General features: G+C 46.1%; 1 protein-coding gene and 1 long non-coding RNA gene across 2 annotated transcripts in view; one reads left to right on the top strand and one right to left on the bottom strand.

Moving 5' to 3' along the window:
- Positions 1-1584: 1584 nt before the first annotated feature.
- The window catches only part of LOC101394248 (ATP-binding cassette sub-family A member 17-like), a 125191-nt gene continuing 108926 nt past the window's right edge, over positions 1585-17849 (bottom strand). Inside the window, 8 exon segments of the mRNA XM_014793402.2 lie at positions 1585-3096; positions 3603-3676; positions 3819-4009; positions 4281-4451; positions 5490-5677; positions 13421-13615; positions 14445-14570; positions 15254-15432. Of these exon segments, the coding sequence (XP_014648888.2) occupies positions 2875-3096; positions 3603-3676; positions 3819-4009; positions 4281-4451; positions 5490-5677; positions 13421-13615; positions 14445-14570; positions 15254-15432 (1346 nt within the window). The 3' untranslated portion in view covers positions 1585-2874.
- LOC147913518 (uncharacterized) lies at positions 2590-6277 on the top strand. Its single transcript, XR_015556472.1, has 2 exons — positions 2590-2684; positions 3445-6277. It is a non-coding gene; the product is annotated as an uncharacterized LOC147913518 (long non-coding RNA).

Below are 17849 nucleotides of genomic sequence, written 5' to 3'. Positions count from 1 at the left end.
ACATTCTGACAAGAAATGCAATCTCCTGGGAGAAGTGTTTGATGGAGGAGGACAGAGTGGCTTTTCCTGGACAGGCCAGGGAATCCGGGTCAAGGCTCTCCTCCCCACCCCCCACCCCCACCCCCAGCCTCAATCAGCTGTCTCCCCTCTCTCCCCCCATCCCTTGTGCTCACTGAACCCCTTCAGGATACTTGGTCTGTGCTTGGCAGCCGGGCACACACATAGAAGCCAAGGTGCCAAGGCTCCATGTCAGTCTGGAGCAGGAGACAGAGAAGTAAATGGATGATCACAACACAGGATATGTAAGTCTCAGTGGTCCCAATGAGACAAGGGGCTGAGGCCTTGCAAGTTGGGGGTGGAGGAGGGGGCAGGAGTGATGTACACAGGCAGCCTAGTAGATAAAGCTGAGCAAGCCTGGGGCCAGCTCCCCAGATGTCCCATGTTCCCAAGCAAAAGGAGGGGGAGGGATCCACAGTGGACCCCTCAGATTTCTCATCCTTCCTCACCCCTTTGTTTCCATTGGTTACTATTTCCCCCTTTGTTACTTTGTTGTCCTCCCATGCACTGTTACTTTGTTACTGGTCTCCCACAGGGCAGAGGTGCACTCTGTCAGTGTTAGATTTTGGTAGCACATGGAAGGGACTAATAAACTGGACTCACCAATGAGCCAGTCACTTGTCATTCACTGCTTTCACTCCCGTGATACAATGTCGTGAAGTCCTAAATAGCATCCCTGGTCACTCAGAGTCCCCTGGTTGGCCTCTGTCTTGTTCTTTATGTCCTTATCACTCTCTTTTATTTATTCATAGGTAAAGTTTTCTTATTTTTCAGGAAACAGGTGTTCTTCTCTTGGCTATGCTGCAGCATGCCTTCCCTCGGCCCCACCCACCCCCTGGCAGTAAGAGCCCCTAGGGCCAGCAGGGTGATGAACCACTCCCAGGGGGTGTGAGAACAGCCCATTTCCCACTGGGCTTCAGGAGGGTGAGAGAACTCATTGGAAAAGTCTAGATTGTCGGGAGTTCACGAAGCTCCTGGCTGGAATAAGATGGCAGTTGAAGGCCTGAGGGTGAATGAGACAGAAATTCAAGGGTGGCAGGGTGCAGAGGGGAGAGTAAGGAAAAGTGAAGTAGGCTGGGACTCTGAGGGATCCCACCATTCAGAGAGAAAGGAAGAGGAGGCTTCAGAGGAGGCAGAGAAGGAGCCATGGAGGGACGAGGAGAACCAGACACAGCGGGGAGAGGCCACTGGAGGGGCTCTCAGCAGAAAGGGGCAGGGGACAGTATGAAATGCCACAGAGCAGTCACATGGAAAAAGGATGGAGAAATCAGTACGTGTGTCAGCCCAGGATGTGACAATACTGTAATTCTGGGTGAGTGGTGACAGGAGGTAGGAAGTGTGGGCAGGGACAGTAGACACCAGCACTTTCTCAGAGGTTGGCTAAGAACTGAGGGAGAGAACTACCTGCAAAGGAGGAGCTGAGGGGGCTTTTTAGAGAGGCCAGTGTGACCACGCTGGACAGAGAAAGGCTATTTTTTTTTTTTTAATTTTGGTAAGGAAGATTGGCCCTGAGCTAACATCTGTGCCAATCTTCCTCTATTTTTTATATGGGATGCCACCACAGCATGGCTTGATGAGCGGTGTGTAGGTTTGTGCCCAGCAACTGAACCCGTGGACCCTGGGCCGCCGAAGCGGAGCACGCGAACTTAACTACTATGCCACCAGGCTGGCCACAAGAAAGGCTATTCGACAGGGCACATCTCAGAGGAGAGTCCTCGTGACAAAAGTGCACAGCCACATCCATCCACACTCAGGCTGGATGGTGCGATGGTCTGGAGCACACAGGCCTTAGCTCAGTGGTTCTCACACCTGAGCTGCATCAGAAGCACCTATTGACATGGGGCTCATTACAACACAGATTGCTGGGCCTCACCCCCAAAATTTCTGATTCTATGGTTTTGGGGTGGGGCCCAAGAATCTGCATTTCTAACAAGTTTCTGGATGATGCAGATGCTGCTGGTCAGGAACCTCGCTTTGAGAACCTCTGCCTGAGTGGAATCTTGGCTCTGCTACCTGTGGATTGTGGAAAGTTGCTGAATCTCTCTAAGTGTCAGCTTACTCATGGGGTAACACTCCTGTCCACTTCATGGGTTGATGTAGGATCACATGCAGGCTCACCTCTAATATTTTCAGGGGCCAGGGCAGAGAACACATGGAGCACCACAAATACAAATATTTAAATATCGAAAAATTGTGGGGGTTGGCCTGGTGGCATAGTGGTTGGGTTCGTGTGCTCTGCTTTGGCAGCCTGGAGTTCGTGGGTATGGATCCCATGCGCAGACCTACATACTGCTCATCAAGCCATGCTGTGGCTGGTGTCCCACATACAAAATAAAGGAAGATTGGCACGGATGTTAGCTCAAGAACAATCTTCTTTGAGCAAAAAGAGGAAGATTGGCAACAGATGTTAGCTCAGGGCCAATCTTCTTCACCAAAAAAAAAAAAAAGGGAAAAATTGTAACTTAGGCTAGCAAACTCATCAATCTGTTCTCTCCTCCTACTTTCAGAAGTACAGCATCATTACAACCATAGTCACCCCCAGACCACTGTTCCTTGAGAGGACACAGCAGATGTTTCTCTGAGGCTGCTTCCAAGGCCAGGTCTCAGTGAAGCCACAGGCCACCCAGGTGGGACTCAAGGGCATCTTTTCCCACTGAAATGCACCTGGGTTTTCCACCAGGCCTCTAAGGCAAGTGGCCTCAATCTGGTGGAGAGCCACCCCCAGCCCTCTGCCCCTGAGCTGAGCTGCCTCTGTACCTCTCACAGCCCATGACAGGCTGTGTGCACCTGGGCTAACCTGGCACTGGGAACTCTTTATTACAGCAAGACAGTCTTTGAGGGAAGTGGGGAGGGAGGCCGGGAAGGAGGGGGCGGGGGTGACGAGGGGCCTGCTGGCTCTGTTTGCCCTTGTTTGTTTTACCCTTGGGTGGGAGACACAGGGCAGGTGAAACTCAAGAAGATGTCCTCTAAAGAGATCTGGTTGACTGAGTAGTCATCCAACATGTACTTCCTCTTGGCTTGCTCCAGAGTGCCAAACACCTGTGGAAAGGGAGGAGGCTGCTGTGGACAATGGGCACAGTGGAGGGGAGAGGAGGCAGCAGATGGTGGAAGGGAGAGGTCCTCTGGGGTTGTGGAAAGCCCCCAAAAGGCCCATCCCTGTCTCAGCTACCCCCAGAGCACCTCCTAAGTAGTCAGTCCTATGGAATTTAGCTGTTTGTGATCTTGGGGAAAGGGACCCTAGCTGGGAACAGTGCCAGAAGGCAGAGGCCCCTGGTGGGTCCCTGGTTTGCTGTGTGACCCTGGGCATGTGGTATCCCCTCTCTGGGCCTGCTCCCCTCTGGGTGACATGAGTGGGCAGGAGGGGCTGATCTCTGAGGTCCCTTCCAGCTCAAACATCTTAAGTTTTATGAAGTCCGTGTGAACGTTGCCACAGAGACATCAGAGAGGAACTGCAGCAGCACTGAATGTGACTTCCACCCAAGAGAACACCAGAAAGTGGGTGACATCAGAGGTGTGCTCCCTCTAATGCCCAGATATGTGCTCACCTTCGCCCAGCTGAGGTCATCACTGGGCAGGTGGTAATGGACCATCCCTTGGTGCTCATCTTCCAGGACACTGCCTGCACAAAGGAGAGACTATGTCCCTGTGAGGGCCAGGGAAGGGCGCCCTGGGCCCATGGAATCATGGCCCTCATCCCAGGGGTCAGGGATGTGGGACTTGCAGAGGTGAGGCACAGACGCCCTCTGCGCAGCATCACACACCTGGGAAGGTCACGTCCACGAATGCCTTGAATTCTTCCAGCGCCTCCTGCTGCCTGTCGCTCTGGACCTTGGCCCGCAGGGCATAGCCGCTGCCAAATTTGCTCTTGAGGTGCTGTGGGCTGCCCAGGCACTTGAACTGACCCTGCACCATGATGGCCAGCCGAGTGCACAGGGCCTCACATTCCTCCATGCTGGGGAGAGGGGGTGAAGGCCTGACACAGGGCTGGGGGATGCTGATGCCTACCCTCCAATGTCAAAGGCTCATGCAGATGGGAAGGTGTTGATACCTAGATCAGGCTGTTCCTGATTCCCATGCTCAGAGTGTGGCCTACATGGCAGAGCCTGGGGACTCTCCTCACAGACACCGTACCAGCTGCTGACAGGTCTTCTGTCCACCCAGCCTCTCCCAGCCCACCCCTCCCACAGCCTCTATCCACTGACCCACAGAGACTGGGGTTCTACCTATGGGAGGTAATGATGATGGCCTTGCCGGACTCGCGGGCTCTTGCCACAGCGCCCCAGAGCAGGCGCCGGGCCACGGGGTCCATGCCAGTGGATGGCTCGTCCAGGAAGATGACTGCAGGCTCTCCAAGCAGGGCAATGCCGGTGCTCAGCTTCCGCTTGTTGCCACCGCTGGGGGCAGAGGAGGAAAATGTCGAGATGAATGGCAATTGTCAATCTCCAGTAGTCCAACCCTCCCACACTTTTTCTCTGTTCAGAAAGTGCTCCATACCCCGCTGGTGGCGCTTTCAGTAACATGGCCCACCACCTTCCCCCAGGGTTGCATTGTAACTTGGCTGTCCAATCAGCATATAAACCATTCCTCTGGACACAGGGATCAGTTCAGGGTGAACACATGTTTCAATGAGTCTTCTTTGAGGGCTTCTGTGGGTGTTGGGGGTAAGGGCACAGGACCATTTTAGCTAACTTTTTTTTAAAGAACGCATAGCATTTACAATGTACAAGGTACTTTTCTAAGCTTTGCACATGTTAACTCATTTAATCTTCACAAGATGCAAGGAAACACAAAAACTTGCTTGAAACTACAGTCAACAGAGAGGTAAGAGCCAAGGACATCAATCTGACCCTTGGCACTTCTGACTTCCCAATCCTGGGAGTAGGGTACTGCCGCGAACCTCCAGGGGGCACTGCACACAACGCAAGGGGAGTCCTGGGACTCCAGTGATGTGTGGCTTCACTTTGTTTAAGCTAATTGGAGTTGGGTTACTATCACTGGTAACATAAGACTGAGGAATACCCTCTGACTTCTGAGCAAAACAGCAGCAGCTCAGATGTCTTAGACACAGCAGGAAAAGGTAATGTGTGTTTGAAATGCAGGCCTACCAAAAACCAGAAGCCCTTTGTGAAGTGGCAGAAAGAAAGGGTTGTCCTTAACCTGCCAGGACGATAACACTTGTGGTACCTTCTGCCTGCCTCAGCCACATAACTGCCCAGGGCCAGGAGGAAGCAGAGCCTCGGGACAATCCAGGCCATTGAACCATTCTTACAGATGAGGGAGGCCACCTCCCTACTAATCCACTCAGTGGCACGGACAGCACAGCTACCCCAAGTCCAGAGCTGATGGGCCTTGCCCTACACCCCAGCACTGAGAAGAGCTGGAGCACATCTTACTACTGGAGGTGGAAGGGCCAAGGGAGCCCCACATCTCACCTGTAGGTCTTCACCAGCTTGTCAGCGTACGTGCACATCAGTAAGTCATCAAGAATTTGGTCCACGCAGGCACTGATGTGGCGCTCAGGGATGCCCCGGAGCCGGGCGTACATGACCAGCGTCTCCCGGCCCGTCATGTGGTCCAGCAGGGCATCAAACTGGGGGCAGTAGCCGATCCGCTGCCGCACCTGGGGTTGGAACACAGCCGGAGAGGGAGGCCCATCAGAAGGAAAATTGCCAACTGGGCAGGGGCCTGGACACCTGCTCTGGTCTTGCTCCAGCCTAGGCTCCTGCCTTTGCTCTGTGCATACCCACATTTGCCACGTGGACAGACGTGGGATGACAGTGACATTAGGGAGCCTGGGATGAGGTGCTTGCTGGTGGTGTCTGTGAAAGGGTGCACATGGGGCTGGAGCACTCACTTGGCACCCTTCCTCCTGCCTGCCTGCCATGAAACCTGAGTACCCAGCACCTCCCTACCTCTGTCACCTTCCACGTGTCTGGTCAACAGAAGACGCTTTATTTTTTTCCCCTTTAAAAATGTTTTCGGATCCCGAGCACACACAGACACACTGCTTGTCAGGCCATGCTGTGGCGGCGTCCCACATAAAGTGGAGGAAGATGGGCCTGGATGTTAGCTCACGGCCATGCTGTGGCGGCGTCCCACATAAAGTGGAGGAGGATTGGCATAGATGTTAGCTCAGGGCTGATTGTCCTCACAAATAAATAAATAAATAAATAAATAAATAAATAAAATAAAATAAAAATGTTTTCTATTAGACATGTAATCCATGAATTGGTTTTCTTTGTAAAATAGTCATGAAAGGCTACTAGAATCTCTCATCAGGGGCCTGCCCCAGGCCCAGTGTGGTCAGATTGGCATGCACCTCCAGACTTTTGTTGTTCCCCATAGAGAACCAATTTTGTGTTGTTTTTGCCATATATGCCATATGCCATATCCCATATCTACCATTCTGCAACTTGCTTTCCTAACTCAACATTATGTCTTAAAGATCTTCCTCGATCAGTAAATACAGACCTACTCTAACTCAATTTAACTGCTACTTAGTCATCCAGGGAAAGTGTCTAGATTTTACTTAGCTGTTTACAAAACATTCAGGCACATATGAGTTTTTTCCAAATTTCTGCCATTATCAACGTGTAGCAAACCACCCTGGTTTGTGCCCATGTTCAAGTGCTCCCCCAGAGTGGATGATGGAGATGGTAGGGTACCACTTTTGAAAAATAACCAATGTTCTTCCTTCCCTTTTCCTCCTCCCCACTGAAGCAGCTGGACAGCTCTGGGTTCCACTCTCTGGAGGGTGAGGAGGCTCTGAGAGAGTGCAAACTGGAAAACCACCTGGAGTGTCTGCTTAGCAAAGAACGTTTGCAAGGACATCACACAACTAAGGGCAGGGCTTTGGATTCCCAGAGTGGGGCTTTCCCTGAAGGCAGATATCACCAGGCCAGAGGGAACTGCTGAGAAGAAAAACACAGATGATTTGAATGAAGATGCTTCAAATATTTCACTATTAAATATGATGATTTCTGGTAGATTGCCTTTATCAAGTGATTTCAACCTAATGTTTCTTCTATTTCTAGTTTGCTAAAAAATTTTTAAAATCATGAGTGATACTGGGGCTGGCCTGGTGGCGCAAGCAGTTCAGTGCGCACGCTCGGCTGTGGCGGCCCGGGGTTCGCCAGTTCAGATCCCGCGCGCGCACCGATGCACCACTTGTCAAGCCATGCTGTGGCGGCATCCCACATAAAGTAGAGGAAGATGGGCATGGATGTTAGCCCAGGGCCAGTCTTCCTCAGCAAAAAAAAAAAAAAAAAAAAAGAGGAGGATCGGCAGATGTTAGCTCAGGGCTGATCTTCCTCACACACACACAAAAAAATCATGAGTGATACTGAGTTTTTATCAAATGCTTTTTCAGCATCTATTGATAAATATTTTTCTCCTTTCATCTATTAAGGTAGTGATTTATTTTGGTGGATTTTCTACTGTTGAACCTTACTTACATTTCTGGGATAAACCTGACTTGATCATAATTTTTATTCTTTCAGTATCCTGCTGAAGTTGTACTGTTAATATCTTATTTAGGGTATTTATGTTCCTACATGAAACTGGCCTCTGGCTCATTTTGGGTACTGTCCTTGACTGGTTTTACTATCACTTATGAATTGGGTAGCACTCCATCTTCTCTCCCAAGCTTCTGAAGGGATTATACAAGAAAGAAATGATCTGTCTGGTGGTGGTTGGTAGACTTGACCATCAATCCCTTTCAGCCTAGACTTTTGTAAGAAGGAGTAGATCTTTGACCATTATTTCAATTTTATCTACAGTCTTGGTCTATACAGGTTTCCTATTGCTTGAAGCAACTTTTGGATAGAAGGTTTGAAAATGTTGCGATTTGACTCAAAGAAATGAAGAAATGTGATGTTTCTTACACACCTGAGTTTGGAGTAAACCTGTTGCCATGGTGGCTCATCTAGGATGGTCAAGGAGCCCTGTTTAGCACATAGTGGCACCATGGACCAATGACAACCCCACAGTGGAGCCAAATAATTCTGAGGCCCTGAGTGACTCTGACAGAAATGCATGTGGATTCTCAGAAGTCACTGTTTATTTTTGGAATATCAGCAGATTCTGATAAGAATGTATTTTAGGAAATGTGAAAGAATGCTTAAAAATACTTGTACAGACAAAGGGTGGTGAGCAGAAAGCTCACAAAGAGAAAGAGCAAGGATGCAGCTTTGTTAGAGTTTGCTAATGAGACTAATTCATGTGAGATTTCTAGGAGAAAACACAGAAGCGGAGGAGCAGGTTTAACTATACTTAAATTCCATATTTCTTTTCTTTTTTTTTTTTGTGAGGAAGATCAGCCCTGAGCTAACATCCATGCCAATCCTCCTCTTTTTGCCGAGGAAGACTGGCCCTGAGCTAACATCCATGCCAATCTTCCTCCACTTTATGTGGGACGCTGCCATAGCATGGCCTGACAAGCAGTGCGTCAGTGCGTGCCTGGGATCCGAACCCGGGCCGCCAGCAGCGGAGCGTGTGCACTTAACCACTATGCCATGGGGCTGGCCCCCCATATTTCTAACTATGAATTTTCACAGACTGCCGGGAGGTAATGTGCAGATGGGTTCCAGGAAGACTGAAATCCAATTTCTTGCCAGCTGGGTGGGATAAGGGCCTTACAGGTGGATGTCATTTAATTTTAAATAATATAAAGAAATGTAACATTTCTTATCATCTGAGTTTATGGAATAGATTCATACCTTCTTCCATATGAGCCTCAGTAAATGGCTGTTGGATGGATGACTGATGATAATAAGGCTGATGGAGGATCTGCCCAGGACCACCTGCCTTTGTCCTCTTTTTTCTTTTCTTTCATTCCTTCACTTGTTCATTCGTTCATTCATTCCTTCTTTTTTATAATAGCTTTACTGAGATATAATTTACATACCATACGATTCACTCATTTACCACATTCACCCATTGAATGTGTACAGTTCAATGCTTTTTAGCATATTTAGAATGGTGGATCTATCATCACAATCAATCTTAGAACATTTCATCACCCCAAAAGAAACCCCATATCCATTAACAGTTACTCCCCATTTCCCCCAATACTTCCAGCCCCTAGCAACTACTAATCTACTTACTGTCTCTATAGATTTGCCTATTCTGGACATTTCATATACATGGAATCGTATAATATGTGGCCTTTTGTGACTGGCTTCTTTCACTTAACGTAACATGTTAGAGGTCCATCTGCATGGTGGCATGTATCATTACTTCATTCCTTTTTATGGTTGAATAATATTCCATTGTATGGACAGATCACATTTTGTTGATGATGAACATTTGGGTTGTTTCCACCTTTTGGCTATTACGAATAATGCTGCTATGAACGCTCATGTACAAGTTTTTTGTGTGGATGTTGGTTTTCAGTTCTTTTAGGTATACACCTAGGAATGGAATTGCTAGGTCATACAGTAACTCTATGTTTAACTTTTTGAGTATCTTCTCTGATAATCTTAATCTTTTAATTGGAATATTTAGTCCATTTATATTTAATGTAATTACTGATATATTTGGATTTAAATCTACCATCTTATTCAGGGCTATTTGTCCCATATGTTCTATGTTTCTTTTTCCCTCTCACTTCTTGTCTTCTGTCACATTGATTATTTTTTTCATTTTTCTATTGTCTCCCTCTCTTGGCCTACAAGGTATATATATATCTCTCCTCCCATTCTTTTGGTTGTTCTCTTAGAGACTAAAACATACATCCTTGAGTTAGCAATGTATAGTATTAACTGGAATTTTACTTTCTTCATGAGCAAAGTGAGGACCTTAAAATACTTTAACTTCATTTACCCCCTCCTGACTTAAAACCATTACTGTCATATATTTTAATTTTATATGTATTTTAAACCTTACAAGACATTATTATTATAGCTTTATTTAGTCAAAACTCACACATTTACCTTTTTTATTGCTCTTCATTTCTTTCTGCATCTTTGAGCTTCCATCAGGGATTATTTTCCTTCTGCCTGAGGATTATTCTTTTTTTTGTTTTTGCCAATCCTCTTCTTTTTTGCTGAGGAAGATTGGCCCTGGGCTAACATCCATGCCCATCTTCCTCTACTTTACATGGGACGCTGCCACAGCATGGCTTGACAAACAGTGCATCGGCCCGCGCCCAGGATCTGAACCTGCGAACCCTGGGCTGGCAAAGCAGAGCATGCGAACTTAACCAGGCCGGCCCTAGGATTACTCTTTATTATTTCTTTTGTGCATATCTGCTGGTGATCAATTCTCCCAGTTTTTGTTTATCTGAAAATCTATTTTTTTATACCTTCTTTTTACAGTATAGTTTTACTGGACAAATTATTCTAGGTTGGTTATCTCTTATGCCACTTATGATGTGCCATTCTACTGCCTTTTGGCCTCTATTGTTTCTGTTAAGAAGTCAGCTGAAAATCTAATTGTTGCTCCTTTGAAGGTGGGTCCTTTTAAGATTTTCTTTTTGGTTTATTTTTTAGCAGTTTTACCATAATGTTCCAAGGTATTTATTTCTTTTAATGTATCCTGCTTAGGGTAATGGGGCTTTATTTATTTGTAATTTGATGTCTTTCATAAATTTTAGAAAGTTATAGCCATTAATTTTTCAAATACAGCTTTGCTTCATATTTGTCTCCTTTCCTCTGGGACTTCAATTATACATATATTAAACCTTCTCACTGTGTCCTCTGTCTCCAATTAGTTACATATTGTTGCATAACAAATTACTCCAAAATTTAGGTGTAATTTATTATTTCATGGTTTCTGTGGGTCAGATCAGGAATATGGGAGCAGCTTAACTGGGTGGTTCTGGCCAGGGTCTCTCATGAGGTTGCTCTTAACCTCTCAGCTGTGCCTAAAGTCATTTGAATGCTGGAGGATCTGCTTCCAAGCTCACTCATGTAGAACCTCTCAGCTGTGCCTAAAGTTATTTGAATGCTGGAGGATCTGCTTCCAAGCTCACTCATGTAGTTGTTGGCAGGCCTCAGATCCTCACTGACTGTTCCTCACCGCATGGGCACCTCCACAGGGCTACCTGAGTCTTCATGACATGGCAGTTAGCTTTTCCCAGAGTGAGTGATGTGAGGAACAGAGTGTACCCAAAACAGAAGTTGCAGTGTCGTTTATAACCCAGTCTCAGAAGTGACATACTATCTCTTCTACAGTATTCTGTTAGTCACACAGACCAACTCTGGTGCAATATGGGAGGGGACTACTCAAGGGTGTGAATACCAGGAGGGGGATTACTAGGGGCTGTCTTGAAGGTATACCACAAAACTTCTTACCTACTTTTGTATATTTTCTACCGTTTTGACTCTCTGCGATTCATTCTAAATTATTTTTTGGGGGGGGTTGTCTTTTATGTACATGTACCTGGTTATTTTTTATTGTCTAGCAACTATTTCATTGTAAAATTGTTTGTAGAAATCATCTGAGCCTAGGATGATATCATCTTCCACCAGAGGAGATTTACATTTGCTTTTGCCAGGTTCCTGGAAGCATTAGTGGTTTAGGGTCAATCAATCCCATTTTAGGGACTGATATGAGTCCAAGCTGTTGTGCAGTCTTTGTATGAGCTTGGCTAAGTATAGTTCATCCCTACACCTGGGGTGCAGCCCTTCAGAGTCCCAACTCAAAGAAAGGATGCATTCACCAGGCATCCCCCTGCCCAGGGGGTTCACCCTGAACTCCAGTGCCTGTCACTTTAGCATCAAGAGCAACACTCAGCTCTCAGCCACCCAGGCTTGAACTGGTCATCTCCCTGGGCCTCTGTCCCCTCGTACCTCCTGGCTCATAAGTCTTCACTATAAGCTATCTTGTTAGCTCTCTGAAGCCTTCAAACAGATGTTTCTAAAATTTGGTTTAAAAAATTTTTCTAGTTATTATCACCAGGAAGGGGGCCCAAGTCGCCTAATTTGCCATTACTAGAAGCCTTATCGATAATTTTTAAAATAATAAAAATTTACAATTAATAGTAAATGTTTCATAGCCATGAGAGGCTTACATTGATTACAATTGTTCAACAAAGCTATGTATACCAAAAGATGATACAGAGTGGTAATTAAGAGCTTGGATTCTGTAACTAGCCTGCGTAGGTTCTTGTGCTTTCTCTCTGAACGTTATTTCAGTCATGGACATTGCAGCTGGTTTGATAAACTTCTTAGCAATAGTATGGTTCATGCTGTGAATGGTACAACTTTGATTATGCTCTGTAGTTTGGTCTCTTCATATGCCTCTCATTGAATCCACTGTATACTGACCACAACCTCTGTTATTACACTTACCTCACTGCATGGCAATGGCTCGTTCACATGATCACAACCTCCTTGCAAGTGAGAACCACTAGGCCTAGCACAATCGTTGGTACATATCAGGCATTCAAAAATTGTTTCATTGAATTGGTGCCAATAATTGAAGTAGAGACTGCAAGAAGGTCAGGTTTGAGGGATAGATAATAAGTTCAAGTTTAAAATGTGAGATATCTGAGTGAGGCCATCTAGGAGATATGTTTCTGCAGGTCTGAAGCACAGGAATGGGCTTGAGCTGGGGATGTGGCTACTGGGGAGACATCAGCAAACAGAATATAATGGGAGTCAGAGTAATGAACAAGCTCAGGCAGGGACAGTGTGTGTAGATTGAGAAAGACAGTGGACTGATGTCGCAGCCCTGAAGAACACCACAATCTAATGGGCTAGATGAAGAAGGTCTACCAAAGGAGCCTGAGAAAGAAGTGTTAGTGATAGAGAAGAGCCGGAAGACAGGGGAAGCTATAGAAGTAAATGAAGAAAGACTAGAATTTGAAGGAGGGAAAGGTCAGCATTATGAAATGCTGCAGAGAAGGCAAGAAGACAAGGTCTGAAAATTAGGAACAGCCTCAGCTAGGGTGACTGCAGTGGGAAAGGAGCCAGGGAGAACAGATTCCAGGGCTATCTGGGAGGGAACACCCATGGACCATGGTTGCCAACTAGACATCTTGGGTGGTGCCTTGCACAGTGGTAGATGTGTGCTCCTTACTCCCCCAGGAAGCACAGTGGGGAAGAGGTTGGGGGTTTGGGGGCAGCTGATGGCTTTAGGGGTCCATTGAGTTTCAGGTGCCTGTGGGACATTTAAGAGGCAATGTTGAGCGAGCAGCTCAACATACGATCTGGTGCTCAGAGAAGAGGTCCGAGATGGAGCTATGGATTTGGGAGTCACAGATGAACCTGATACATGGAATTTTCAAAGATCAAGTCCACTCCAGTTCCTTTTCCCCAACCTGGTGTAACACTCCCAGGTGTATTTCAGTGTCCCTTCTTCCCGACATACCCACCCCATCCCCAGGGTGGTGCCTCCTTCGTCCCGGGTCACACCCTACCTTCCCCAAGTTAGAGCTGAGGCAGAGGCCCTTGACAAAAGCATTCCCAGAGGTGATGGGCTCTTCCCCGGTCAGCATTTTGAAAATGGAAGTTTTCCCAGCTCCATTGACGCCAAGAAGGCCAAAGCATTCCTCTGCTTGAACAGTGAAGGAGATCTTGTTCACAGCCAGTGGGGGCACCTTCTTGACATAGACCTGAGATACCCAAGACAGAAGATGTACCGTGAGGAGGCCTGGAGTCAGCAGTCTGCAGCTACCCTGTGCTCCTCACACACGGGTTCTGGGACAGGTCCTAACCAGGCTCTGATGTACCCAGGCTAGAGTTTGCCCTCTTCTCCAGCTGCTGTTCCCAGCACGGTTAGTGAGGTTTTCTCTCCTCCTTCTGTCCATGCAAACTGAGAACCTAGTTCTTTGAGATAAGCCTCTTCCCTTCCATCCTTGAAGCAAACAAAACCCCTTTGACATTGCCTGAGTTATTGTTTTTTTTAACCACCAGTAACTGTAGCAAAACAAAGAATAAGACTAACAGACTTGGGGAAAATGTTACAAAGTTCCTGGATGTTTGAAGAGTCAATAAAATTCTGGCTGGGGCTCTCAGGGAGACTAACCACGTTTGGTTTAAGCTTTCGGAGCCTTTTCCCCCACCTTGGCTCCTCCACAAACTGTCTTCCAGATCCAGGAGAGATTCAACTAGTCATGTCCAAACTTCGAGGCATCCTTGCTTCCTGGGGTTCGTGGCTTTGGTGCCCCTCCCATCCCAGGCCCTCTTCTCTTACAGGGGACCCCAGAAAAGACAATGGAGGGCTGAGGTGCTTACTTCTGTCTTTGGACACACGAACAAACTCAGACGTGATTCATTCACAGAGGAAACCTCCCTCCAAGTGTCTCCCCTGAAACTCACCTGAATCCTTTGCCAGTACTCCAAGCCAGCAGGCAGAGCCTGGAGCCCTCTGGCGGCTGCTTCCTTATGCAAAGGGCCCACAAGAGTAATGGTCTTTGTTTTTTAAGCTACATCTGACTTTACCTTTGACACTTCTTTAAGAACCAGTGGGTTCTTCTCACACAACGTTTCCAAATAAGTCTCAATCATTTTCGCCTCCTCTTCCACATCTTGGTCTGCAGGCACCAACACTTCGCTGTGCAACACTATCTGCTTGTCCGAGACAAGGAAGGAAAGTGTAACTGCTTTTGTGAGGGTAGGAGATACAGACGGAGGGAACCGCAGGCACTGGGTCCTCCCTGGGAAAGCCTTGAAGATGCCCCAGCTGACCTCGGTTCTCATTCACACACAGCCATGTCTTTCTCAGGGGCAACTACAGCTATTCAAGACTGAATGCATATTGACATGACCAGGATCTGGTGGACATGGCAACTTCACAAGGCATTGGCTTTTGAGGAAAATTAAAAGACTTGAAGCCTGAGGATGTCAAGGTATAAGAAATCCCATTTTCGACAGAGTTTCCTTGGGGGGCCTTCAGCTCTGGAAGATATTCAGATCAAGAGCTGACATAACAGATCTTTCTCCTATCTGGCTCCTGGATGACTGTGGGGAAGAGGTATTCCAGACAGGAGACTGATTTTAGGAAACCTACGGTCTTATTTCTACTCAGCTGACTAGAGTCACAGGAGCCAAGCCAAAACTCTTCCTCCCTCTCCCACCAGGTCCCTGGGGGTCCTGGGCATGAGCTGTCACCTCTCTGCCTTCAGGATAGATTAGATGGTCTCCAGGCTCCCTCGGATGCTGAGCATCAAGGCCACTACAGACCACAGGAAGGAAGGTATGGAGCCAGCCCCTTGACCTGTCCTTAGAGAGTTATACTCTGACCCACTCACCAATTTTTGCTTCTTGTAGAAGCCAGAAAACCTGGCTTTCAGTACCCACAAGACATTGGTTTCAACGAGGAAAAGCAGGATAATGTGCACAGGTCCCAAGATGGCGAGGGCTGTCAGATACTTCCCTATCCCCAGAGACTCCCAGGCGTAGATGTTCTTCTGGACTGTATATCCTTCTGCTACAATGGGATAAACAGATGTTATCAAACTTTGGGTGATATTCCAAGGTTTTGCTCACCTTTTACATATAGTAGGTAAATTCCTATTATAACAAATATCATGTAAAAGAAGCATTATTGTCATCACTTGCTATTACCACATTCCAGCAGATGGTAAACATGAATAGTATTTTGTTTTCCTTGCTATAACCAATGTTCTGTAAAAATAATGCAGTAAAGTAAAAGACTTCTCCTTGTCCATATGACAGTTATTTGAAATGCAAAATATTTATATTTGGCTCTTCTATCAATCATTAATCACCCTGCAACTTCAACTGATGACTCATACAAAAACACTCAGGAGCCTCTATTCTCCTGTTTTTAATCTGATTTGCCTTAAAATTTTTTTTTTCTGTTTTTTTTTTTGAGGAAGACTGGCACTGAGCTAACATCTGTTGCCAATCTTCCTCCTTTTTATTCCCTTTTTTCTCCCCAAAGCCCCAGTAGATAGTTGTATGTCATAGTTGTACATCCTTCCAGTTGTTCTATGTGGGACGCTGCCTCAACATGGCTTGATGAGCAGTGCGTAAGTCCGTGCCCAGGATCAGAACTGGCGAACCCCGGGCTGCCAAAGCAGAGTACACAAACTTAACCATTACGCCACCAGGCCGGCCACAAAATTTTTCTTTTAAATACGTGTGTTTTAAAATTATACAATAAATATGCACTCACTGGAAAAAAGAGAGGTAGAAAGTAAAGGTACTTCTCTACTCCCCAAAACTATTGTTACAGTTTTGTGTACAACCCTTCCATAATTTACAGATATAATCTTTCAAAATACAAGTGGAATGATACTACGCATTATCTTTTCCAACTTGCTTGTTTCATTTAATAATATATAGTGGACATTGACTATATTAGGACATATAGAGCAAAATAATAAAGATCTCTCACAAAGGTAAATACACGGACAATTATAAAAGCTAGTATTGTTGTAATGTTAGTCTGCAACTCTACTTTTTCTTTTCTACATGATTTAAGACACTAATGCATAAAAAAACAATTATTAGTCAATGTTTCTGGACACAGAATCTACATAGAGATGTATTGTGACTTCAATAATGGAAAGGGAGTGGGGATGGGGCTGTATAGGAGCTGTTTTTGTATGATATTGAAGTTAAGCTGGTATAAACTCAAATTAGAATGTTGTAACTTTAGGATGTTAACTGTAATTCCCACGGTAACCACATAGAAAACAGCTATAGAATATACACAAAAGGAAATGAGAAAGGAATTTAAACATTTCATATGAGGTACCTAGAGTGGTCAAATCCACACATACAGAAAGTGGAATGGTAGTTGCCAGGGGCTGGAGAGGGGGAATAGGGAGTTAGTATTTCATGGGGACAGGGTTTCAGCTTTGCAAGATCTGGAGATGGATGATGGTGATGGTTGCACAACAATGTGAATGTACGTAATGCCACTGAATTGTACACTTAAAAATAGTTAAAATGGGGCCAGCCAGGTGGCGCAAGCAGTTGGGTGCGCACTCCACTGTGGCGGCCCGGGGTTCGCAGGTTCGGATCCCGGGCGTGCACTGACGTACCGCTTGTTAGGCCATGCTGTGGTGGAGTCACATGTAAAGTGGGGGAAGATGGGCACGGATGTTAGCTCAGGGCCAATCTTCCTCAAGAAAAAAGGGGAGGATCAGCATCAGATGTTAGCTCAGGGCTAGTCCTCCTCACACACACACACACAAAAAAAATAGTTAAAATGGTAAACTTTGTATATATTTTACCACAATTAAAAAAAATAAATAATTTTAAAAGGTGTTAAAGAGGATGTGGACAAATTGGAACCCTCATACATTACTGGTAAAATTTAAAATGGTGCAGCCACTGTGGAAAACAGTTTGGTGGTTCCTCGAAAAGCTAAACACAGAGTTACCATATTTCCCAGCAATTCCACTCCTAGGTATATACCCAAGAGAATTGAAAACTTGTTCACACAAAAACTGGTACATGGGGGCCGGTCCCATGGCGTAGTGGTTAATTGCGTGCGCTCCACTGCTGGCTGCCCAGGTTTGGATCCCGGGCACGCACCGTTTGTCAGGCCATGCTGTGGCAGCGTCCCACATAAAGTGGAGGAAGATGGGCACAGATGTTAGCCCAGGGCCAGTCTTCCTCAGCAAAAAGAGGAGGATTGGCAGATGTTAGCTCAGGGCTGATCTTCCTCACAAAAAAAAAGAGGAAAAAAAAAAAAAAAGGAATGAAGTACTGACACATGCTACAACATGGATGAACCTTGAAAACATTATTGTGAGTGAAAGAAGCCAGATACAAAGGACCACATATTGTATGCTACTTACCTGCAATGTCCAAAACAGGCAAATATATAGAGACAGAAAGTAGATTATTGGTTGCCAGGGGTTGGAGTGA

Source organism: Ceratotherium simum, chromosome 26 (assembly GCF_057802395.1).
Source record: "Ceratotherium simum simum isolate JZ-2026a chromosome 26, ASM5780239v1, whole genome shotgun sequence".
Classification (NCBI taxonomy): domain Eukaryota; kingdom Metazoa; phylum Chordata; class Mammalia; order Perissodactyla; family Rhinocerotidae; genus Ceratotherium; species Ceratotherium simum.
The sequence above is the reverse complement of the archived record's forward strand: the minus strand, read 5'-3'. Positions and strand labels throughout refer to the sequence as shown.